Genomic DNA, 22,279 nt, shown 5'->3' with positions numbered 1-22,279 from the left:
TCGTCGTCGTCGTCGTTAATTCATTTTCTTCTTCTCTTCGTCTACACTTTTTGCATATTGTAGTGTGATGGAGTATCATATCACCCAGGAAACTCTTGATCTTACAAGTTGGTCTACTACTTGTATTCATAAGTTTTCTACTAGAATAGTAGTAACAAACTAACAATGTTCTTTGATAAAACCAATCACTATAACCCAATCAACTTAACCTTTTTTATTTACATTTTAGTTCACCAAATTATTTTGATCATCCATAAGGGTTTCATAATCCAAAACCCAAAGTGAATAAAAATATACAGATCAATCCTTTGGATAATCACTTTGCTTTCATTGACCAGTCTGCACCAACCACGAGTTATTCAACTGTGACATAGCCGTCTCCCTAAAGCTCTTAACCTTAACCAAACAGAAATGGGTGCAAACCGTCCCCATACCGGAACCAACCCGGGTCGTTTTCAATAAATAACAAACCGGTCCAGAATCCGTTCCTCTTCCTTGCGCCACAATCCCCCACGCGCTCGTATCTCCACACGCGCCACCGTCGGTGTGGTAATCATCCTCACCATCATCATCTCCTTCTCGATCCGCTACGTCGCCGTCCTTAAGCTTCTCCACGAATATAACCCCCTCCGGTGTCCTCTCTTCTCCTCTACCCCACCTCCCTTTCATCTCCGGCCAATCCTCAGCCTCCGGACTCGTCGCCGTCGTAGTCAAACGACCATTCGCCTCCGCGTATAAGTGCATCAACAACGGAGATTCCCTAAGATTCTTCACGATCTCAACAACCGAATCCCTCAACCACACATCAAGCTTCTCCCTCGACACAAATGATCCGCCACGTTTCCTCTCACCGATCCGATCAACCTTCACCGCGACAGACCGTGTTGCCGGCAAATCATCCATCGACATCGAAACCTTCCCGATCTCGCACAAATTCCGTCGATTCGTCACCGGAACCACACAAAACGATCGAGAATTCAAATCCACCGTACGCCGATCACAACGAACGGCACATGCACTTCCTCCTCCGCAAGAAATCCTCGCAGACGCCGCCATTTCCGGAAGATTCAATTGCAGATAGACGAATCGGAAAAGGAGATGCGGATTTTAGATTTGGAGATTGCTTCACGCAATTATATATGAATAAAATGAATTCAGTTTGACGGTTTCTTTATAGAAGAAGCAAATCACAATTCACACCAATGGTTTGTTTGTTGCTTATAAGAATACGTTTTACTGACGCAGCCACACACACAATCCAATGGCAATAACATGATTAGTTTATTTATATATAACTAATTTTTTTTTTGTTGTTTCGAGTTTGTGTAAGTTGTTTGTGATCGGACGGTTGAGATTTAGAGATAGTAGAAATCGCGTTTAACTTATTCTTCACGTTATCCTCAAAAAGTCTGAGTTGGCTTTAGGTAGTTTGATTATTATTTTCCTGGAAAGTGTAAACAACGATAATGACTCGATTGAGATTTGATATTCACCGTTGGATTTAAATTGGACGGTTGGATTATACGTGAAGGCGTTATAAGGGAAGGAGAACGTGGCGACGCGGTTTAGCTGTGTGCATGGCTTGGGCGGGCACACGCTGGTGAGTGATTTAAACTGTGGAGTTCTTGTGTCTTCCACGTCATTTTTAATCTAGACCATTGTTTACGCCCCGTCAGACTCCACGGTGTATTGGGCCTTTCGTTTTGAGTTTTTTGAAGAAAGTTTTGTGGTTCGTATGATTTATGGGCTTCGCTTGTTTTCTTTTTATTTTCGCTATGGACTTTGTCGTTTGCACCGAATAGACCATGCCCGGCAGCACCAAAGAGAACATGGCCATGGTCCGGACTCCGGAACTCTACAAATAATGAAAGAGGAAAAAAAAAAAAACGCGGAAACAAATAATGATTTCACGTGACACATGGCTGCTCAGTGCGCTGACACAATACTGTAATCTGAATTTGCGTTGATCTTTTGCATATAAGGATCAGATCAATGGACTGAGCTTTGGATTTATATCGCGTTTGCCCACATAACAACAACATCATAATTCATAAGTTCATAACCATCGCAATAAGGTTGCGACACAAAACGAGCAACAATCAGACTTGGCAACTATGCAAAAGGCCTAAAGCCATGAAGCATTACAGATCGACAAGTGGATGAGTCAAATCTTACGTGGCTTAATCTCTTCGTATACTTGTCTAAATAAAATCCACCTCTCGCTTAACTTAGTGTGTACATATATATAAAAAAAAAGCATGACCACTGTCGTGTTCATTATCGTCCTTGTGATCTTCGCAGCGAGTCTTTACGACGCCGGAGGAACAACCATGGACCCGTGTCTCGAATCAATGAAGACAGCTTCACTGCCTGATCTTCCTTACGCTTATGATGCGCTAGAGCCAGTTATTAGCGAGGAGATCATGCGGCTACATCACCAGAAACACCACCAGACTTATGTCACTCAGTACAACAAAGCCCTCAACAGCCTTCGCTCTGCCATGGCCGACGGTGATCACTCCGCTGTCGTCAAACTCCAAAGCCTCATCAAGTTCAACGGCGGAGGTCAAAACCTAGCTCTAATTAGACGACTAAGATCTAATTACAATCTTCCGGTGGAATTTGATTTATTTTAAATTTGCTTTGCTTGTAGGTCACGTTAACCATGCAATCTTCTGGAAAAACCTAGCCCCTGTTCATGTATTAATATGTTACTTCTTCGTTACTCCATCTTCTATATATGATGATTTTTGTTTCCTCTCTTATATAATGGGTCAAACTAAAATGGTGTAGGAAGGAGGTGGCAAGCCACCGCATGATCCTTTGTCTTCGGCGATTGATGCTCATTTTGGATCCTTAGAGGGATTGATCCAAAAGATGAACGCAGAAGGAGCAGCTGTGCAGGGATCTGGATGGGTGGTAAGCTTCTTGTTAGAGTCTCATTAACAATACGTTTGGTTAAATATTCTGAAATGACGTAAATTTTCTGTTTTATTTGAATCGGATATGTGATGTAAGATTCTTTTTGGGTGGAAAAAGGATATACTTATATCAGTAATGTCCAGAAAAATGTGTTAGTGTAACAAGTATATAAGCAAACGATGAACCATTTCTTTCAGTTTATGAAACCTATGAACTTTGGCACGTTTTTATCTCTTAAATCGTGGTTGAAATATAGAAAAACTGAAAACTGTCATTATATTTAATATTGTTGATTGATTGGTAAATACACTTGGTAATTTTTTTTTTTTTTTTGGTTGCTTTGAATGAATTAGTGGCTTGGACTAGACAGAGAGCTAAAGAGACTTGTCGTTGAGACCACAGCCAATCAGGTAGATCAATGTATTAGTTAAGAATTTTTACAAACAAAAAGAAAGAAGAAACATTTGACGTATAGAGAAAATTCAGGATCCATTGGTGACTAAAGGAACACACTTGGTTCCTCTAATCGGGATTGACGTGTGGGAGCATGCCTACTATCCACAGGTACTCTATCTAATCTCAATTATGACACTCCCTAGTCCCTAATATATAGAGTTGTTGAACATATCAGTTTTAGTAAGAAAATCATCGAACTGAATGTTAACTAATGATCATTTCGGTGCGGGTAATGCAGTACAAAAATGCAAGAGCGGAGTACTTGAAGAACATATGGAGCGTGATCAACTGGAAATATGCGGCGGACATATTCGAGAAGCATAGCCGTGATCTTGATACAAACTGAGTTTTATGTATGTATAAATATGCATATGGAGTCTGTAGTTTTATTTTATTTTAAATAGGGGTTATGTTGTCTTGTTTGTAAAACAGAACAGAAGCTTTAAAAATGCCTGTGTAGTGTACCTTGAAAAGATAATAAATGTTTTGTTAATGGTTTTTTTGGTGTTGTTTTGGAAACTAAAATAAAAGTAAGTTTATATTTGGTCTGGTTTGATGAAGCAGTTATAAACATATAGAAGATGTAAAAAATTTAAAATATAGTTAAAATAAACAAAGTGTTAATATTTGAGATTCAATAAAAGATAAATTTGAATAAAAAAGAATATTGAAAATTTTCAACCATGTAAAAAATTCCAAATGGTTCTCTTAATAAAATTATTTGTATTTAGTGGCCCGTTTGGTAGAAAAACTTGAAGCAGACATGGGATTGAAATGGGTCAAACAAAGGCCCAAATAAGTCATAGTCAAATAAAAACCCTAAAACGGAAATGGTCGGCATATATTTAAAGATTGTTCCGCGAATTTTAGGGTTACTGCAATCTTGTGCTTCCTTGTCGCCGCCGCATCAAATAGAACTGAAGCAAAGAGGAGGCTTGAATCTCTCTGCTGCACAACATGGCAAGTCTTCTCTCCTTCTTTGATTAGATTCATCATTTAGAACACAGAGTCAAGCTCACCAGAGACTTGGAAAGCAAAAATTGTGTATTGAATTCGAGTTTGTTTATTTGCAGACTTTCAAACGTAGGAATGGTGGAAGGAACAAGCATAACCGTGGTCATGTGAAACCAATCAGGTGTTCCAACTGTGGCAAATGCTGCCCCAAGGTTTGATCTCTCCCTACTAATCATTTTCCGATACTAAGTTTTGTCTAAGAATGAAAATTAATTTGATTTTGGTTCTATTACTTACATAGGATAAGGCGATCAAGAGATTTATCGTCAGGAACATTGTTGAGCAAGCTGCTATTAGAGATGTTCAAGAAGCCAGCGTCTACGATGGTATGTGTTGCTTCCTCATTACGCATTGTTTGATTGTATTTGTTTTTTTTTTTACCATTTTGGAATTGTGTGTGTTAAATTTGATTTATAAATGTTGTTTTGGATTGGTAGGTTACACTCTCCCAAAGCTTTACGCTAAGACACAATACTGTGTCTCATGTGCTATCCACTCTCACGTTGTGAGAGTCCGATCCACCGCCAACCGTAGGATTCGTACCCCTCCACCTCGTTTTGCCAGACGCAAGGTTAGCTCCTCGATACACTCATTTCAATTAAGACTTACCTTTGTCTCCTTTTGATTATGTCCTTGAGGCAATCAGTGTGTTCTTGTGTACTTCGGCAATCAGTTTTGCTTAATCTGTCTTGTCTTCTGATAATAATTGGGAACTTCAATTGGTTTGAAGTAGAATTCCTGTATTTTTCATTTAGTATAAAGTCAGCTGATTAGTATATCTCTCTGGTTGTGATACATCTTACGAATTATGCTAGAAGGGTTAGCTCAACAGTCTACTTTGAATAGTTGTTTCAATCTCTAGTGTTCTGCTCTGTATTAGTCTCGTTTAGAATTACTGTTCAGTGTATTGTTTTGAGGAAAGTTTCTGACTGAATGGTTTCAAAAAATCATAAATTGTTTCAGGAGGATACACCCAAGCCAGCACAACCTGGTCAGGCTCCTCGCCCCGCTGGTGGTGCACCTGCTGCTCCTCGTGCCTGAAGACTTTAAGAAGCTTGCAACCCAAAACTGTTTCTATTGTAGTTTCAGTCTCCTTTTTGTCTGAAATTTTTGAAGATGTTTTCTACATTTTGTTACAGATGATTTTGCCGCATGAAGCTTTAAATGTTTAAGACCAATTTTTTTCTCAGCTTATTTGACTTCACTCTTTCGACTCTTTTTGATTAGTGCAACTTGATACCCTTTGGTTGAAGACAAGTATGAATGACGAAAGATTCACTCATTAAAACAAAATGGTATCTCCTAAGTTGTCATAAGCTGACAAGTCGAGTGTTGGGTGTGATTCCTTTGTAAAGTAGAAACAGGAAGAAACAGAGGTTACTAAAATTATCTATCAAAAATGTAACAAAAATTCTCTGTTGCACAAATGAAAGATGTATCAAAAAGTCAACTCTTCAAATTTTCTTGGGCAATCCTTACAAAGTTTGACATGGGACAATCTGTTTTGAGAGCGTTGGGGATAATGTGAGATCTGCTAACAGCATATCCCTCCTGCAAAAAATCCAAAAAGCAGAGCGTTTTAGCTTTGTACTTTGCACATCAAATACTTCAGAGATCAAAGCTGTGAGAATTTAATTACTACTCCACCTTAACTAGTGCACTCATCATCTTCTTCAACGGAGGTGAGTTCATCTTTGCACGGCTGGCCATCTAATATACAAAATAAACAAATCCTTATTATGTAAGGTTGATGAAATGCGTCTTTCTTATAAATGTAAATGAATCATATGGTTTCAGAGTACCTCATCCATTTTGGTGTATCCTGGTGGCAGTCTTGGATCGCTCTCTTCAATCATTATACTGAGAAGCTTCTCCAGATCCACGCCAGTGCCTTCACCGATCCACCCCAATTCCTTTGCCAATTCCAGCATTTCCTTCACATACGACGCATCATGAAGCGGTCCAAGCCACATTGGTCCAGACACAACCAGTGAAGAAGAAGCCTTGGTATCACTACAGGGACATCCCATCAAACCAAGTTCATCAAATCTCAATGTACGAGAATGGCCACATAGATTACAGTGCGTGACAAAACCATAGTTCCTGCAGTTAAAAGACACAAGAAAACTCTAATTACAAAAAGCAAACATAACCAACAATATTCGAATCCTATTAGTCAGAATTCAGAACGAAGAAAAAACAAAACCTGTCCTCATGTAGTTTCCCACGGTGAACCCTCAGCATGACTCGAAACACAGGTCCGTGATAAGAATAGTATGAGAAAAGAGGCGTAACATGATAACCAAGTAGAGCAGCCTCTCTCATAGCTCCACCTATAAGCATTCTTAGCCCAATCTCATTCCCAAAGGGCATTGGCCTAATAAATGCTCCATAGGCTGCTAAAGAACTACACATCAAAACAAACCAAGAAATGTTTAAACTTCCAAACCTCCTTAGTCCCTAAATCATAGCATGTTCCCAAAATTGTTACTATGATTAACTAATGAACCCAGTAAACAAAACCAGAAAAAGTAAAGCTTTTTTGACTCACTTATAAGGTCGGTGACCACCAGAAGAGTAACCATCAGTTGAAGTCAAGTAAAGCAAACCACCCAATCTCAACGTATTAAACGCATCTCTCAAAAAAGACGAATCACTCCCAAACGAATCAATGTCAATCATATCGAAAAAATCAGCAACCATGTACCGCTCAATCATAGCTTTATTAGCCAACAAATGCGTCACAACCCATTTCCTCTCATCTCCGTTACCTCTCTCCACTCTACTACTCAAATTATCAGTAATCACCTTCCTATTATCATCGTTGGCGTCGTTGGCCATCACGAAATCAGCATCTGCTTCCACAAGATAACGAAGCGACCTAATTCCACATCCGCACATCGCGTCCAGCACCCGTAAAGTTCCATTGGATCTCTTGTACAGCGTCGCCGATAACACGCCGAGGTCTCGTCCTGTAGCGCTTTCGTGGCGGAAAAAAGTATCTCCCGGTTCGAATTCGAGATCTCTCTCAATCTGAACTTCGGATTTCACGAGAATGGGATGAGATCTCTGTTTCGAACTCTTGAATCGAGCTGAATTTGGGGATTTATTACATCTAGGGTTTTGAGATTTGTGGAGAGTGAGAGAAGAAGAAGAAGATAGGGTTTTAGGAGAGAGAGTTAACAACATAGCGGGAAAAAAATTCTGATTATTTTTTTTTTTAATAATTCCATTTATCTAAATTAATTAGTCCCGTCCGAAATAAAGACACGTGTACGGATAAGATGAAACCTCGTATTAGTAAAGCCACGTCATCAAGTTTATCATTAGATTTTAGAGTTTGTGTTGGGGTGAATCGTCTACAGTCGATACCATGAAAAGATACGATACGCTTTCTTCCCATTCATGGAATTAGAGTTTCTGTTTCTGGACTTGGGAGAAGAAATTTAGGGTTTTTTTTTGACTATGACTATTAAGAGTGAGAGACAAAGATGAAGAAGAAGAAGAAGAAAGAAGATTCAAAATATATATATTTTTTTTCATTTATTTGACTGGGGCAGGTGAAGTTAATTTTTTTTTAAATGATACAAACATGGCAGATTGATTTAGGGTCTTCACTATTATAAACATTCCATATTTCTTTTTATAAAATTTTAATTAATTTATAAAGTATCCATTACTCTCTCTATTCCTGTTGTTGATAATTCTTCTCCTCTCTTTGTTTTAAACAAAAACAAAAATTATTATTTCGGTTTCTTCTCGATTGATCAATGAATTACAAATAGGTATCCCAAAAAAAAAAAAAAATTCTTTGCCGTTTTATTTTACTCATATCTGTTTCTCTTTGTTCCTTTCGAAGATTTTGTTTTTCTTTGGGTTTGAAATTGTGTATGGTGTAACGTTCATACTCATTCATAAGATCTTTAAAAAAAAAAAAAAAAAAGCTGGAAATTTTTTGTGTTGAGGTGAATTAATTGTTGTTTGGTCTCTTTGAAGCATAATTTTACATCAAAATCTTCATTTTTTTTTTTATGAGATAACAATAATTTTTGGGATAATTTTTTTTTTTTGATTGGTGTAGATTTGGGTGTTATATTGAATCGGATTGTTGTTGATTGAGAAAGAAGAACAAAACAAAATTTGTTATTTCGCGTGAATCTCGTTTTTTTCTCTTTTTTTTGGGGGGGGGGGGGGGGGTTTCTCTTTTGTCTTTAGTAATCTTCGTGGTCCTTGTTTTAGCTTAAAATGATGAAACCAGAACCAAGAGTTAAGAGATTTTCACAATGCCGTATTATTTTCATGTGTAACAAATGTTATTTCGATTCGTTACAATCTTATTAAACCCTTTGTTCCAAGTTTTGATTTTTTTTTTCTTTTTTGTTTGTTCTTAATTGTCGCAGGAATTAAACGCCTCTTGAATATTCTTCACAGATTAGCCCCAAGGAATCTCAGGACAAATGGACTAAGTCCGCAGGTAGGTAACTCTCTTTCAATACTTAAAACCTCGACAATTTTTTATTAAACCTAAACTCTTTGATGGTCGGAAGGAAGCTTTAATCATCCGTAGCTATCTCTGTGGTTTGTAGATGGCACTCTCACTGTCACTTTAGTGGTTCATTGAGTTGAGGAATTCCTACTATTATCAACCTGAAGTTAGTTTGAAGTTATGCTCACATGGGTGATATTATTCAAGAAAGATTGTCAGTTTCTTCGTCTTCGTCTTCCTCATCATCCTCATTGTCACTACCAACAGCACAACCTAAAGGGAATTCATTGCCAATAGATAGGGAATCTTGGATGATTGCAGAGCAGAGAGCTCATGAGATACTTTGCACTATCCAACCTGTCGTTGTTTCAGACAGAAGTCGGAATGAGATCATTGATTATGTACGATCTCTTATCAAGAGTCATGATGGAATTGAGGTTAGAAACTCTGCTTCTCTTGCTGACACGTTAAACCTTTTTTTTCTGTTAACTTTCAATGGGAAATTGTTACAGGTCTTTGCATTTGGTTCGGTGCCTCTTAAAACCTATCTTCCAGATGGAGACATTGATCTGACGGTCCTTACTAACCAAAATATGGATGACGATTTTTATGGACAATTGTGCAATAAGCTTCAAAATGAAGACAGCGAGTCTGAATTCCAGGCAACAGGTGTTCAGTTTATCCCTGCACAGGTTTGTTTGTTTGTTTATAGCCTTTTGGTTTCGGTTTTGTTTTTTCTAGGTTGCCCAAAATTTTCCTTAAGAAAGTTTGCTGATTTATGATAGGTCAAGGTCATAAAATGCAATATCAGGAACATTGCTGTGGATATCTCTTTTAATCAAACGGCAGGTCTCTGTGCTTTATGTTTCCTGGAACAGGTACTATCATCTATTCTAAATCAGGCTCTAGAAGTGCACTAAATCGATCATTGCATACCTTTGATACTTATTTATTGTTAATCTCTGGTTTTATGTATCCTCAGATTGACCAACTCTTTGGGAGAGATCATCTTTTCAAGCGTAGCATCATCTTAGTTAAAGCTTGGTGCTACTACGAGAGTCGAATTCTTGGTGCGAACACTGGATTGATCTCAACATATGCATTGGCAGTACTAGTCTTGCACATCATCAACCTATTTCATTCATCATTATCCGGCCCTTTAGCGGTAACCACTCTTTTTCTGGAGCTTTAGCATCGTCTACAATAAGTGATATATGCATTAGATGAGATTACAGTCATTATCTTTCAACAGGTTCTGTATAAGTTCTTGGACTATTATGGTTCATTTGATTGGAGCAACTACTGTATCAGTGTCAGTGGTCGTGTGCCAATATCCTCCCTGCCAGAACTTATGGGTAAGAATGGTGCCAAAAATCACAGACACTTCTCTATGTGGCATTCTCTCTATTTGACATTTTGATTGCTCTCTCTCTCTACCTTTCCAGCAGTTTCTCCAGAAAATGAGCATGACTTATTGCTTGACGAGAAGTTTTTAAGAGACTGTGTAGAGTTATATTCTGCTTCAACTAAAGCTGTTGAAGGGAATGGTCTTGAATTTCCTATCAAACCTCTCAATATAGTTGATCCTCTAAAGCACAGCAACAACCTTGGAAAAAGTGTTACACAAGGTAATTTTTTGACGTAACCAATATACCGTTTGTCAAAATGTTCATATTCTTAAATATAGCAGTTGTCAAAAAGTTCATTTTCTTAAAAATATTTTGTTAGGAAATGTCCAACGATTAAGACATGCTTTTACACATGGAGCTCGAAAGCTCAGAGATGTTCTTTCACTACCTGGTGAAAGCATGGGATGGAGACTGGAGAGATTCTTTCGTAACTCTTTGGAGAGGAATGGTAAGGGTCAAAGGCAAGATGTAAATGATCCCGTTACTGCGTTTGGTACTGGAAGATCAGAATTATCTGAACTTAGTGGAGATTTCGAAGGTTACTTTGAAAGACTTGTGTATGGGCAAATGTATCATGGCTATAGCATACCTGGAACATTTCAGCATAGCTATATCCCGGTGAATTCTCATGTTAAGGACCAGAGTGGTTGGGATATCGTTCGTGACCTTGTGAGTTGTCGAAAGAACGAGTTTTATCTGAGAGGTCTCAATGTATCAACCTCAGTGCAGCCTTTTCCTCTGCACTCTTTAACTAATGGCTGTCAAAACATGAGAAAGAGGAGAGGAACCGGCACGTACATTCCTGACATGGTATGCGATTAACCTCACTGACCGACTTTTTAGCTTAAAATTTGAATTGTTGCTGCAAGCTTTTGAATTGCTTTGCTCACTGGTTGTTGCAGAGTCGACAGTTATACTCTGACAGGTTTAGAGACTCGAGTAGGAGAAACACATCGGCGCATCATTTAAAAACTTCCGCTGAGGCAATAGATGATGAGAAAGCCAGTAGTTGCTGCGTTCTTTCTGGTGAAGTGTCTACTTCTTGTACCGGTAACAAAGGAGAAGAATGTGTGAGACCAGAGGCTTGTACCGACCCAGATCAGCCTGTGCTCAAATCTCCAAGATGTGTGAATCCGGAGATAGATGAAAATTGCCAATCTCTACCACCAGAAAACCTAGTAGATGCTATATCTTCAAGCACATTGGTACTGGAAAATTGCAAAGAAGAGAACAGCAGATCCTCGGAAACCATGAACGGTTCTTGACTTTTAGAGATTGTGACCAAATCTTTGGTTGATATCTTAATGTTCAGGAGTGCTAGGTCCTCTTAACCACATGGACAAACTCTATATTCAACAGATTAACAGAAACTTGATTATGCTGTTGACCAATGTTTCATTAGAGATCTCTTTTTCATTGTTGTTAGGACAGAACATACAAGAGTGGTATAGATTAGCAGTTGTTTTTGGCTTTTTGTCTTTTGTTTGGAATCAATTTCCTTCAGATCTCCTGAATATTACTTTCTTCTTGTGCCAATTTGCAGAGAGAGTAACATCAATTTATTCACTATGAAAGTTGTCTTGAGTAAAAATACTTTTTACGTATTACATGATGCACAAGTATACAGAAACACAAGGCAATCTTTGAGATATGAATGCCTCACAACAAAGAACTATACATCAGAGTGTGATTCTGTCTGGGGAGTGAGAACGTACATATGACAGTCGTGTGCGTCTACTTGTGCTTCAAACGAAACAGAAGCATTATCTGTTACATCTTTGTGCTGCCACAAGTCCCTTACTGAGACGCTAATCGTAGATTCAAGACCGATTAGATCCCATGATGCTGTAATGGTTGCAGGCTCAGAGCAACGGTTCCAGAGAGCGATTACCATACGGTCACCAGTTAAAGGTCCTGACCACACCTGCGATGAAACAGTTATCACAAATTTGAGTCCTCAAGTTTGTGTTTCTGGTTTTTCTATGAGTCTGATAATTCTGTGGCTCCCAATTCAAACCTGCTGACAATTATCATCTCCATTGGCTTGAATTTTCCTTCCTTGAACACCAAGTGGGTCTGCAACCAGAAATGTTCTCAGATTCTCGTTCTTTGCCAATGAATATGTGGACAATCATGTATATAGTGAAGCTAACAAGTCAATAAATATTAGTATTCACCTTGGTTAACAGCGATAACTTCCTTATTGCTCAAAATCTCAAAAGTTTCCGCGGTCATGTTTCTTACATCACAACCAATCAAAAGTGGTGCCTGCAATAGTGCTACAAGGATGAGATGAAGTCGAGGACATCAACGAAAATGAAGAAGCCATGAAATTAGTTACACACTTTCATCAAAGCCCAAATGCTAAAATGACCTCGATACTCCTCATATGTCATCCCGCCATTCCCTACTTCCAACATATCCGGATCTAAGGCAATGGGAACAATTGTGATCAATACTTCAGTGTACTAGTTCTTACTATAGCAGAACATTTAAAATGACTGCTTACCATTCCAACCACCGGGTCCAGCATAAGCAGCCCACTTGTTATTCAAATCAGCAATTGTAGTCATACTTTCATAAACATATAAGAAAGTAAAGCAATGAGATCATGATTTAAACGAACCAATCCCTCTCCACGCAAATCAATGATCATACTACTCAAATGACAAGATCTTCATTAAAAGCAAATGAAACACGAGATTTATCTAATGCAAAGAGATTTCACCTTGCCCATGTATCATTGATGTCCTCAGTTGTGCGCCAACTGTTTCCAACTTCTTTTGCCCACAAGGCAGGATCATCATCACCCCTGCATACGCAAAAAAAAAGAAGGTCAAATAAATGGTACTAATTTAAACCACCCTGTGTGAAGACAGTTTGAATATGTACCATTCACAAAGCGAATAAAAGATTGAGCGACCAGTCGCGTTTAGAGCATCACGCATGGGAGGGTATCTGGAAACCATAAACCACATCAAGTCATTCAAAAACTTATACCAAAAAGATTTCATGGATACATGGTACCATATCAAATCATAAAAGATCAAACCTTTTGATTGGTTTTATTCCCAGGTTGAAACAGTTGTCATATTTCAGATAATCCACACCCTGGAAATCAAGTGTACCAATGAGAAACCAAAACAAATATACCACCAAATATCAAATACACTGTGATCTTGTATGTAACTAGGGATACAATATCTCAACATGGTTAACTTAAATAGCTCATTGACAACTGAAAGTTTGAACGACATTGGCTGAAAACTAACCCAAGAAGCAAAAATGTCTGCATCATCCACTTCATGGAAAAGGGATCCAGGACGAACTTGACACGTGAAAACGCTGAAAGAAGGAAATATTCAGAACAGAAACATGAGAAGACCACATCATATAATTTCATCGAGCTTATATAACACACAAAAAGAGGGACATGAATAATAACCTACCCAGCATCAGAATATATACCAAGTTTAAGACCTTTTGAATGAACATAATCAGCAAGAAGCTTGATTCCTGATGGGAAGGTTTCCGGATGAGGAACCAATTGACCCTGATTTACAAAACAAAAACGTAAGCAATAAGCATCTAACGTCTAATGTGATTTATAAAGTCACAGTGAAAATCACTTCAGGACATGAGCTCACTACAGATAGTATTTTCGAGCATAAAAAGGAGAAATTAACCACAAAAGTTAGACCAGCAAATTCTACTGAAGTAATAATACAAGTAACCTTACCTTTGAATCGCGTAACAAATTGGACCAACAATCATCTGCAACAAAAAAATAACTTGTGAAACGTTAAAGCAGTAAGCTTTAATCTCAGATAGAGAGAGACAGGTCCAAAGGTACAAATACCAATATTGACATGTATGTATCCTAAATCAGCCAAGCCAGAGGAGACCAAAGCATCAGCTGTTAATTATAGTAAGTACAATATCAGCAACACAAAATGAACAATAGAATTTTTCAAAAAAGAAAGATGAAACATGTGAGTAGCCTTTTTATTAGAAGCTATCAAACAAAAGAAAGCTTTTACCAGTTTCCTTAATGACCGTTTCATTGATATTGCAAGCAAAGAAATTCCAGCTATTCCATCTGTCCATTAACAAAGCACAATTCCAATAAGACAGAATTCAAAAATTTCCAAACTTTATAACAAATTGAGACATAAAAATTGTTCCTTTCACATTTTAAGCAGAAACAGATTCAATCCAAAAAGCTAATTACTTTACTTGAACCTACCCCATTTGTGGAGTTCGAGCGAGACCGTTGTTGAGCTGCAAGCGTCCGTACATAGACGTATCATAGATCGAATTGAATGATTTGCTGAAGACCAACCCACCAGTATTGCTCTGCAACAACGGAGCTTTGACTCTCCCTGCGATCGACTGAGAGACCAAAACAGACAAAGAAAAGAACCCAACGAGGAACAAGACTAAATCTTTCATCTTCTTGACAATCGCCATTAGTCAAGACACGAAAATGGCTAACTAGATATATGGAGTCGTATCGATATCTCCAACTCCAAAAGAGTTTGATTAAGTATAATAACTAGTTCCAGAATATGCTTATGAATCATCATATTATATCGTTTTCATTAGTTAAATTTATATTAAAAAATGTAATTTAATCTTGTCCCATTTAGTTTGAGTGTTACATACGAATTGCTCTTGAGTTATAAGCCATTTACTGTATCTGTATTAGATTTAATTAACCAACGTTTTTAACAAAATGTGTTTACATATAAAAACGATTAAAGAATTTATGTGGTGATCCAATATTTTTAGTTACCACGTTTTCTGATGGTTACTGAATGTTTAAAAAGTTAGTAAGACTACCACACGATTTCAGAACATGGTTTGTGTGTGTGGTACAAAGTTTATCTCAAGTAATTTCATCATATTTGGGATTTACCTATATATATGTCCAACACAGTCTAAACTCTAAAGCAAATGATGAAATGAGTTTCAACGACTATAGAAGAACAAGCCAACGAAAATAAACATGATAGCAAAAATCAAGGCGATCTTGCCTAAACCGAATTTAGGCTTCAAAATCAAAGGGGTGGCGGGTCTCCAGACAGTTCCTCCAAGTGTATCCTCCAGATAGATCCCTTTAACTGCCAACGACTCTCTGATCTTATCACTTCTCTTAAACTCTTTATTCTTCCGTGCCATTTTCCTTTCTTCAATCTTCCGCAAGACCTCCTCTTCTCCCATTTCTGCTCTTGTTAATGCCTTTTGTTTCATCTCTTTCAAAAATTCGGCGTAGCTTACAGTTGTGAGCAAACCAAGCACATCAAGAACTTCTCTGACTGCTTTCTCAACCTCCACCAGTGACACGACCAGTGACATCCGCTGCTTCTTCTGCATCTTCTTGAGCTTGGTGATTGAAACGTTTATGAATCTCATTGCATCTTGGAAAGCACCCGTGAGTATATGTGCAGTGTTCAAGTCGTTTGACATTTTTGTTTCAAACTCACTCTTCACTTTCTTTATAATGTCTTTGGCTTCTGCAGTCTGTACAGCCTTTCCAACACCTTCACTCATTTCTTCTCGATATGGCGACAGAGCTTTGACAAGGTCTTCTAACGTCTGAATAAACAAAAGATTACAGGGTTAGAGTTATAGAAACATTCAAACCATTTCTCTGATCGTATAAAAGTTGTTCAGAGATTTCCCCATCTTCACATTGTTGTTGGTTACATGTCCATTATGTAACCAATAACTCACACCACTATCTTCACAAGCAGCACATGTCTGTGCAATCTCATTCTCATGGTGCGGGAATTTCAGGTCTGCACCACCACCATGAATATCAAATCTCGGAGACAGGTAATGAGCACTCATGGCGCTGCACTCAATGTGCCATCCTGGTCTTCCTGGACCCCAAGGGCTCTCCCAACTTGGTTCACCAGTTTTTGCAGCCTGCATAAATTTCAAGCATAAACTTCAATTGCTCTAGTTTCATGACTCAGGTAAGAATTCAAAAAGATAAAAAGATTGCAAAAAACTTGTCAAACCTTCCATAATGCAAAGTCAGCAGGATTGCGCTTCCTTGAGTCAACAGCAACACGCTTACCAGCTTGAGTATGATCCAGCCGTTGCCCAGATAATTGACCGTAATTTGGTGATTTATCTACAGAGAAGAACACATCACCACCCACTGCATACCCACACCCGTTCTCAATGATCTGTATAGCAAAGAAGCATATGGATCAGAAACATTACTGAGTATTACAGCATGATCACTCATTCATTATACCACCATCTTTGAACAAAGAACATAGCAGGAAACCAAAAAAAGGAAGAAGAAAGAAGACAGCAAACCTTTTCAATCATCTTAATAATGAGTTCCATATGGTCACTGACACGAGGCTGGTGAGTGGGAAGGAGGCACTGAAGAGCAGCCATATCTACAAGATACTCCTCGCAAAAGCGACTACTCAAAGCTAATGGGTTCTCTCCACACTTGTTAGCTCTGTCAATCACCTGCACAGGTCCAATAATTTCAGATTTTTAGAAAGTTGTGAACCTAAATCATACACAAGGGCAAATACTAATCAAAGGAAGGAGAATAGAGGAGTGTTCTCATTGCCCTAAGTTTCAAGACGCAGGAAAAAAAAAAGGCCATACCTTGTCATCAACATCAGTAAAATTCCGAACATAAGTAACCTCATAACCCAAGTGCCTTAAGTATCTGCATAACCAAACCAGAACAACATTAGAGAGATATATATATACCAACTTCAAAGAAAAGAAAGAAGAATCCAAAAGCTCCAAGCTTTGGTACATTGTTTATCAAAATCAGAGAAAGAAACTAAAACAATAGACACAGAACAGTTTCAAAGTATCGGTTTTTATTTTTTCCCCCAAAACCAAAAACGCGAAATCGGAAAGTGTAAGGAGGAGAAAACATGAGAGTACCTGTAAAGAAGGTCAAAGGAGACGGCGGCACGAGCGTGGCCAAGATGGCTGAAATCGTAGGAGGTGATACCACAGACATACATTCCGATCTTTCCAGGATTGATGGGTTTTAAAACTTCCTTCAGTTGAGTCATCGTGTTGTACAATGTCAATTCTGGCTTCTCCTTCTCCACCTCCATCTCTCACACTCTTTGGAATGACTCTTGTCTCGTGTATTCTTCTTCTCTTCTCTGTAAAATATAAAAAGCTTCCACCAAAATCAATATAACCTTTTGACTCTTAACAAAAAATAAAAAAAAGGGAATTTGCTTTAAAAACCCTAGATTTTACGAAAGTTTCCATTTCTCTATTTAGTAAAGTTAATATTATTTTCTGACCCCTAGAAAAAGACAATTTTTAAAAATGGCTACGAAGAATCGTATTTAACAAAATATAGACAAGTGATTAAACAAAATTGGAAGAAGTCTCATAAATTATCAGATCATTAAACTCCCACGTAACCACATTAACAATCACAAGCCATATTCTTCATTTTTTATGGCCCCCGTTTTATATTCAACCCCCACCTCACAACCTCATTGTATGTTTTATTATCTTATATATATAAATTTATCCCCCCAATTTTCTATCTCCATTAACTTGGAAATTTGAGTGAAATTTACAAAAGATGGGTTTGAGAGCATTGCTGCCTCTTCAACACAACAGTGGGTTCATATCCACGACCAAAGTCCCCGTCTCAAGAACCTCTCCGAGATTTAACCGGAGTCCTAGATGGGTCGTTGTGTCGGCCAAGCAAGATGATAAAGATGATGAGAAGAAGAATAAGAAGAAGAAGAAGAAGAGTGAAGATGAGGAGACTTCGTTGTTTACTCAATTAACTGATGCGTTGGACTTCTCACAGGTTCGGTCGGAGAAAGACGCTGATCTTCTCTACGAGGCTCGTGAAGCCACCAAATCTGGTGGCAAGATGACCCAAGAACAGGTTTAATTTGGTCCACACGTGTGTAATTATTGGATAACATGTAACGCTTGCTTATTATAGTTAAAACATGGATAAAGAATATCTTACTTATGAAAATTATTGGATAATCAAAAACCGAATTACGTTTGATGTATATTCGTAATGATGTGTAGTATGGGGCATTAAGAAGAAAAATCGGAGGGACATACAAGGACTTTTTTAAATCCTACGTTGAAGGTAATTAAATCTATAGAGAAGAACTATTATATAATTATGGATGAGCAAAATGATGAATTTATTTGTTATAAACTAATTGTAAAATGAATGTAATAGTGGATGGGACATATGTGGAGGAAGGATGGGTGGACAAAACATGCAAGATTTGCAAAAAGGATACAAAGGGTGAGGCAAGACAAGTTGACAAGTTAGGGAGATATGCCCATGTCTCTTGTCTTCAAAATCCTCCTAGTTCTTCTGGAAATTTCTTCACCAGGCTCTTCTCTAAATGATGATCAAGTTCCCAAAATCATATGAATGTGTTTGTTTGTAACTAAAATATTCTTGCAGTTTTGTGCCTATTTTTATAGAAACCGAAGTTAATTTACATACAGAAAAAAACAAACAATGTTTTTTGTATTGACATCTTGTTTAACAAATATGAAAGCGACAGAGGAGGATGTACATTTATGGTCTAAATCTCTTGAAGTTTTAGTAACGAGCTCCTATCCTATGCTAAAGATAAAACGCTTATATGAAGTTAACCTACCCATGCGCGACCGATCGATATACAGTTTAAGTGAGACAACTAAATTCATTCTACATTTTACAGTTTTAATTTTACCTCGTTACAACTTTTATTTAGTTTTTTCGAGACCCTCATTGGGTCATTTTCTTTTCTCATATCATCACATAGGCCCATTGTTAAAAAAGAAAAAAAAAAAAAATCGATATGAAGCAAATACGAAGCTGACAGTTTTTTTTGGCTTTTTTTTTTTACTCTGAATCTTGCCTTTGTATATTAATCTTAAATTTGATTCCCTATGGAAGCTGATAAGCTCGAAGGTCATCTCATTAATTTTTAGTATACATAAATTTTGATATACTGTAGTATATGGTTTAAAGCTTTTCTACTTATCGAACATAAAGAGTTAAAGACACATTTTAAGCCTATCTAAATTATCTAATAACAATTCTCACACAATTACTATTTTCCTATCTAAATTAATTGATGAACAGTGAACATCAAGATTGTTTTATTGTATCACAAACATTCATATTGTTAGAAGCAAAGAGTTTCACATTGACATTAATGTGCAGATGAATTATTTCATCGACTCAATAAATGCAGCCTCAAAATGTCCAATATAATATAGTGGTGGACTTCCATTGTTTAATTATACGTATTCCCTTTTCTCAATTTAGTTAAGCAAAATTTATTTTTTTAAAAACTGCTCACCCCACATTTATGGATCCACAATATCGAATAGAACTCGAATCTTCTATAAATGTTTAAAGGGATCGTGTGCACAAAGGTCGGTTGGTTACTTTGAATAATCCGTAATTCCTTTGTAATAACACAAATTAACTTTTTTATTGTTATAGAATTAGAACTATATCAATTTTCTAGCTCTAAAAAAAGTTAATAACAAGAATTCTCTAAATTACGCAGAGAAAATTATATATCTTTACTGCATGTAGAAACTAAAAATTCGAATTATATTCCGCCATATGATAATAAGATATATATATAGAGCTTTGATTTCGACCAAACAAAATATATAGAGCTTTGCTCAAAAGATAATAATTTGTGGTAATCACATCGCCATATATAGGAGATATTATGAGCAGTAGCTAGGAAAGCTCAATGCGTCGTTAAGATTGCTTAAACCCCAGGCTAGTGACTTGTGTGAGTTTTACACAAAAAAGTCTTTAAATCCAATGGAATCTGATTACAACAAGGCACCTAATACTTTCATTAAAAAAAAGGAAAAAATACAATTAATTCATTACATTAGCTTATTATCCAATAACAAACTGCCACGTATGATTTCGTTTGTCTGATAAACAATCTCTCTGCTTCATATAACTGAATCAAAGACTTTCCTACGAGAAAGATCAAATTTTTGTTTTTCCCTTTTTCTTGAAGATCAAATCTAAGAAATGGGTAACGCGATTAGGTTACTCCGGAAATGTTTGAATCCCACGACGGACAATAAGCCTCACGACGGCTCCGCCTCTTCGGTTTGAGCTCAATACGCTTCCGGTTAGTATAACTTTAATTTACATGAATCTCTAAAAGGTTTTGGTAATACTAATATGATGATAATGTTGTTGTTGCTGATCAAGAATTTTTCTTAATTGAAATTAGGTGGATACCAAATCTGTGGCAGATGGAGATACCGTTACTGTGTATGTTAGTAGCAAAGACCCGCTTGTGTCATCCTCTGTTCCTAAGGATGTGAGTATTGCAGCGGTTAAAAGAGCCAAAGCGCGTGAGAAGAGGAATTATACTGAAGCAGATGCACTTCACAAGAAGATCATATCTTCTGGTTACAGGTTTGTCTTTTTGATATGTACTTACACAAGAATATCATAGAGTCAAATCAAAATTGAGCTATGTTAGTCATAATACTTCTGAACCTTTTTTTTTATCTTGTGCTTAGGATGATAAGTTTTCAAAATGAGGAAGGGCTTGCTCATCCAAATTATATAATAGTTCTTCTCTATAGATTTTACCTTCAACGTAGGATCAAATGCGTCCTTGCCTCACCCTTAGTGTCCTTTTGGCAAATCTTGCATGTTTTGTCCACCCATCCTTCCTCCACATATGTCCCATCCACTATTACATTCATTTTAAACAAACAATAATTTACAAATTAGTTTATAACAAATAAATTCATCATTTTGCTCATCCATAATTATAATAATAGTTCTCCTCTATAGATTTTACCTTCAACGTAGGATTTGAAAAAGTCCTACGTATGTCCCTCCGATTTTTCTTCTTAATGCCCCATACTACACATCATTACGAATATACATCAAACGTAATTCGGTTTTTGATTATCCAATAATTTTCATAAGTAAGATATTCTTTATCCATGTTAATCTCAGGTTTATAATGAGAAGTTAAGATGCTCATTACTGGTGATGATGTTAGTTGTTTGTTGTGGTGTTACAAGCGAGCGAAAGGAGAAAAACAGCAAGACGGAGAATAACGTGAAACTATGAGCTAATCAAGACGTGGCGACTGGCAAAAATCATTGATGAGAATGCAAGCAAGTAAAGGAATTATAATTGCTGCATCTTGAAATTCAGGTTTATGAGTCAAGAAGTGATCAAATTGCAGGATCAGAAAGGTTGTTTGCAAAACGGACAAGAGAGTTTTCTCTGATTGATTAGTTAGAAACTCCACCTTGTGTTGCTGCCTGGAAGGATCCCTGCTGCTTATGTCCCAGCTCCCCGAAGTCCCTGTCTGACAGATCGGCTGGACGCTTTTCCCGCAGAAATCTACAACCAAATCAAACAGGGTTTAACTACCAAGTACCAAATTCAATCAAACAAAAAACGGACAAGAGAGTTTTCTCTGATTGATTAGTTAGAAACTCCACCTTGTGTTGCTGCCTCGAATAATATTCTTATTTAAGTTTTTTCTTTCTACATAATTTGATTATATTTTCATTAATTGGTATGGAACGGCAATTATCCGGTTTAACAGACTTTATGTTTACTGTATTCGTTTTATGAGCCGCGCTGATTTCATTTTTATGGGCCTTCTATTTGTCTTTTTCTCTTATCGCCCAACAGATTGGGATACTTTTAGAGCTTCACATGTTTTTTTTGCAACCATATATACATCATATAATTAAAAGATCATTCGGTTTTTCTTGAAATTTCAATTTAAACAATAATAATATGAAGAACAAAAAAAGCACATGTGAGTCCAATATGTTTAGGCAGCTTGCGATGGAGATTTTTCGTTGAAGAATTTTTATTTAGATAAAAATAAGACCATTGAGACGTTATTTTTCTTCAAAAAAAGTGTCTTTTTCAAACATATATACTTCGTATAATTAAAAGATTATTTCCTAATTAATTTGAAGG

At 37.1% G+C, this 22,279-nt stretch overlaps 8 protein-coding genes and 2 long non-coding RNA genes across 34 annotated transcripts; 5 read left to right on the top strand and 5 right to left on the bottom strand.

Annotated features, from left to right (window-relative positions):
- Positions 1 to 171: 171 nt before the first annotated feature.
- On the bottom strand, positions 172 to 1,387 carry LOC104712297 (uncharacterized). Its single transcript, XM_010429151.3, has one exon. The coding sequence runs from the start codon at positions 1,054 to 1,056 to the stop codon at positions 328 to 330; it is 729 nt and encodes a 242-aa protein (XP_010427453.2). The 5' UTR covers positions 1,057 to 1,387; the 3' UTR covers positions 172 to 327.
- Positions 1,388 to 2,012: 625 nt separating this feature from the next.
- On the top strand, positions 2,013 to 3,876 carry LOC104712296 (superoxide dismutase [Mn] 2, mitochondrial). Its single transcript, XM_010429150.3, has 6 exons — positions 2,013 to 2,565; positions 2,654 to 2,700; positions 2,794 to 2,919; positions 3,276 to 3,332; positions 3,409 to 3,486; positions 3,617 to 3,876. The coding sequence occupies exons 1-6, from the start codon at positions 2,259 to 2,261 to the stop codon at positions 3,722 to 3,724; spliced, it is 723 nt and encodes a 240-aa protein (XP_010427452.1). The 5' UTR covers positions 2,013 to 2,258; the 3' UTR covers positions 3,725 to 3,876.
- Positions 3,877 to 4,109: 233 nt separating this feature from the next.
- On the top strand, positions 4,110 to 5,581 carry LOC104712295 (small ribosomal subunit protein eS26x). Its single transcript, XM_010429149.3, has 5 exons — positions 4,110 to 4,338; positions 4,452 to 4,544; positions 4,634 to 4,718; positions 4,830 to 4,963; positions 5,356 to 5,581. Exons 1-5 carry the CDS (start codon positions 4,336 to 4,338, stop codon positions 5,431 to 5,433), a joined length of 393 nt encoding a protein of 130 aa, XP_010427451.1. The 5' UTR covers positions 4,110 to 4,335; the 3' UTR covers positions 5,434 to 5,581.
- Positions 5,582 to 5,754: 173 nt separating this feature from the next.
- LOC104712294 (uncharacterized) lies at positions 5,755 to 7,622 on the bottom strand. The gene is made up of 5 exons (XM_010429148.3): positions 6,944 to 7,622; positions 6,599 to 6,799; positions 6,195 to 6,495; positions 6,040 to 6,102; positions 5,755 to 5,943 (listed from the first exon to the last, which is right to left on the bottom strand). The coding sequence occupies exons 1-5, from the start codon at positions 7,579 to 7,581 to the stop codon at positions 5,839 to 5,841; spliced, it is 1,308 nt and encodes a 435-aa protein (XP_010427450.2). The 5' UTR covers positions 7,582 to 7,622; the 3' UTR covers positions 5,755 to 5,838.
- A 98-nt stretch (positions 7,623 to 7,720) lies between these two features.
- Positions 7,721 to 11,823, top strand: LOC104715711 (uncharacterized). Of its 23 annotated transcripts, none has more exons than XM_087466629.1 (10): positions 7,721 to 7,952; positions 8,793 to 8,866; positions 8,979 to 9,315; positions 9,391 to 9,570; positions 9,664 to 9,756; positions 9,861 to 10,043; positions 10,131 to 10,233; positions 10,327 to 10,506; positions 10,607 to 11,097; positions 11,190 to 11,823. In XM_087466629.1, the coding sequence occupies exons 3-10, from the start codon at positions 9,067 to 9,069 to the stop codon at positions 11,550 to 11,552; spliced, it is 1,842 nt and encodes a 613-aa protein (XP_087322755.1). In that variant the 5' UTR covers positions 7,721 to 7,952; positions 8,793 to 8,866; positions 8,979 to 9,066; the 3' UTR covers positions 11,553 to 11,823. The 23 variants fall into 23 exon arrangements, with proteins under 23 accessions (XP_087322755.1, XP_087322759.1, XP_087322743.1 ...); XM_087466633.1 differs by having other exon boundaries at positions 7,728 to 7,952; positions 8,793 to 8,870; XM_087466617.1 differs by having other exon boundaries at positions 7,737 to 7,952; positions 10,324 to 10,506.
- Positions 11,824 to 11,831: 8 nt separating this feature from the next.
- LOC104715709 (alpha-galactosidase 3) lies at positions 11,832 to 14,890 on the bottom strand. Its single transcript, XM_087466639.1, has 14 exons — positions 14,534 to 14,890; positions 14,328 to 14,386; positions 14,147 to 14,203; positions 14,027 to 14,061; positions 13,737 to 13,840; positions 13,560 to 13,632; positions 13,340 to 13,398; positions 13,180 to 13,245; positions 13,016 to 13,099; positions 12,797 to 12,861; positions 12,633 to 12,715; positions 12,465 to 12,555; positions 12,305 to 12,363; positions 11,832 to 12,211 (listed from the first exon to the last, which is right to left on the bottom strand). Exons 1-14 carry the CDS (start codon positions 14,755 to 14,757, stop codon positions 11,960 to 11,962), a joined length of 1,311 nt encoding a protein of 436 aa, XP_087322765.1. The 5' UTR covers positions 14,758 to 14,890; the 3' UTR covers positions 11,832 to 11,959.
- Positions 14,891 to 15,169: 279 nt separating this feature from the next.
- LOC104712291 (cysteine--tRNA ligase 1, cytoplasmic) lies at positions 15,170 to 17,489 on the bottom strand. 2 transcript variants are annotated; one of them, XM_019229373.2, is made up of 6 exons: positions 17,218 to 17,489; positions 16,927 to 16,990; positions 16,621 to 16,782; positions 16,314 to 16,484; positions 15,982 to 16,218; positions 15,170 to 15,885 (listed from the first exon to the last, which is right to left on the bottom strand). In XM_019229373.2, the coding sequence occupies exons 1-6, from the start codon at positions 17,394 to 17,396 to the stop codon at positions 15,259 to 15,261; spliced, it is 1,440 nt and encodes a 479-aa protein (XP_019084918.1). In that variant the 5' UTR covers positions 17,397 to 17,489; the 3' UTR covers positions 15,170 to 15,258. The 2 variants fall into 2 exon arrangements, with proteins under 2 accessions (XP_019084918.1, XP_019084919.1); XM_019229374.2 differs by having other exon boundaries at positions 16,024 to 16,218; positions 17,218 to 17,488.
- A 184-nt stretch (positions 17,490 to 17,673) lies between these two features.
- LOC104712292 (uncharacterized) lies at positions 17,674 to 18,874 on the top strand. The gene is made up of 3 exons (XM_010429146.3): positions 17,674 to 18,199; positions 18,352 to 18,415; positions 18,512 to 18,874. The coding sequence occupies exons 1-3, from the start codon at positions 17,885 to 17,887 to the stop codon at positions 18,685 to 18,687; spliced, it is 555 nt and encodes a 184-aa protein (XP_010427448.1). The 5' UTR covers positions 17,674 to 17,884; the 3' UTR covers positions 18,688 to 18,874.
- A 1,265-nt stretch (positions 18,875 to 20,139) lies between these two features.
- LOC104712288 (uncharacterized) lies at positions 20,140 to 21,917 on the top strand. Of its 2 annotated transcripts, none has more exons than XR_015566607.1 (3): positions 20,140 to 20,441; positions 20,547 to 20,734; positions 21,290 to 21,917. It is a non-coding gene; the product is annotated as an uncharacterized LOC104712288 (long non-coding RNA). The 2 variants fall into 2 exon arrangements; XR_755499.3 differs by lacking the exon at positions 21,290 to 21,917 and adding an exon at positions 20,842 to 21,080 and having other exon boundaries at positions 20,288 to 20,441.
- Positions 20,672 to 21,771, bottom strand: LOC104712289 (uncharacterized). Its single transcript, XR_755500.3, has 3 exons — positions 21,591 to 21,771; positions 21,129 to 21,193; positions 20,672 to 21,017 (listed from the first exon to the last, which is right to left on the bottom strand). It is a non-coding gene; the product is annotated as an uncharacterized LOC104712289 (long non-coding RNA).
- Positions 21,918 to 22,279: the final 362 nt, after the last annotated feature.

This window comes from Camelina sativa, chromosome 9, assembly GCF_030686135.1.
Source record: "Camelina sativa cultivar CO46 ecotype springtype chromosome 9, ASM3068613v1".
Lineage (NCBI taxonomy): Eukaryota > Viridiplantae > Streptophyta > Magnoliopsida > Brassicales > Brassicaceae > Camelina > Camelina sativa.
Note: the sequence above shows the minus strand (reverse complement) of the source record. Positions and strands in the feature narration are given on the sequence as shown.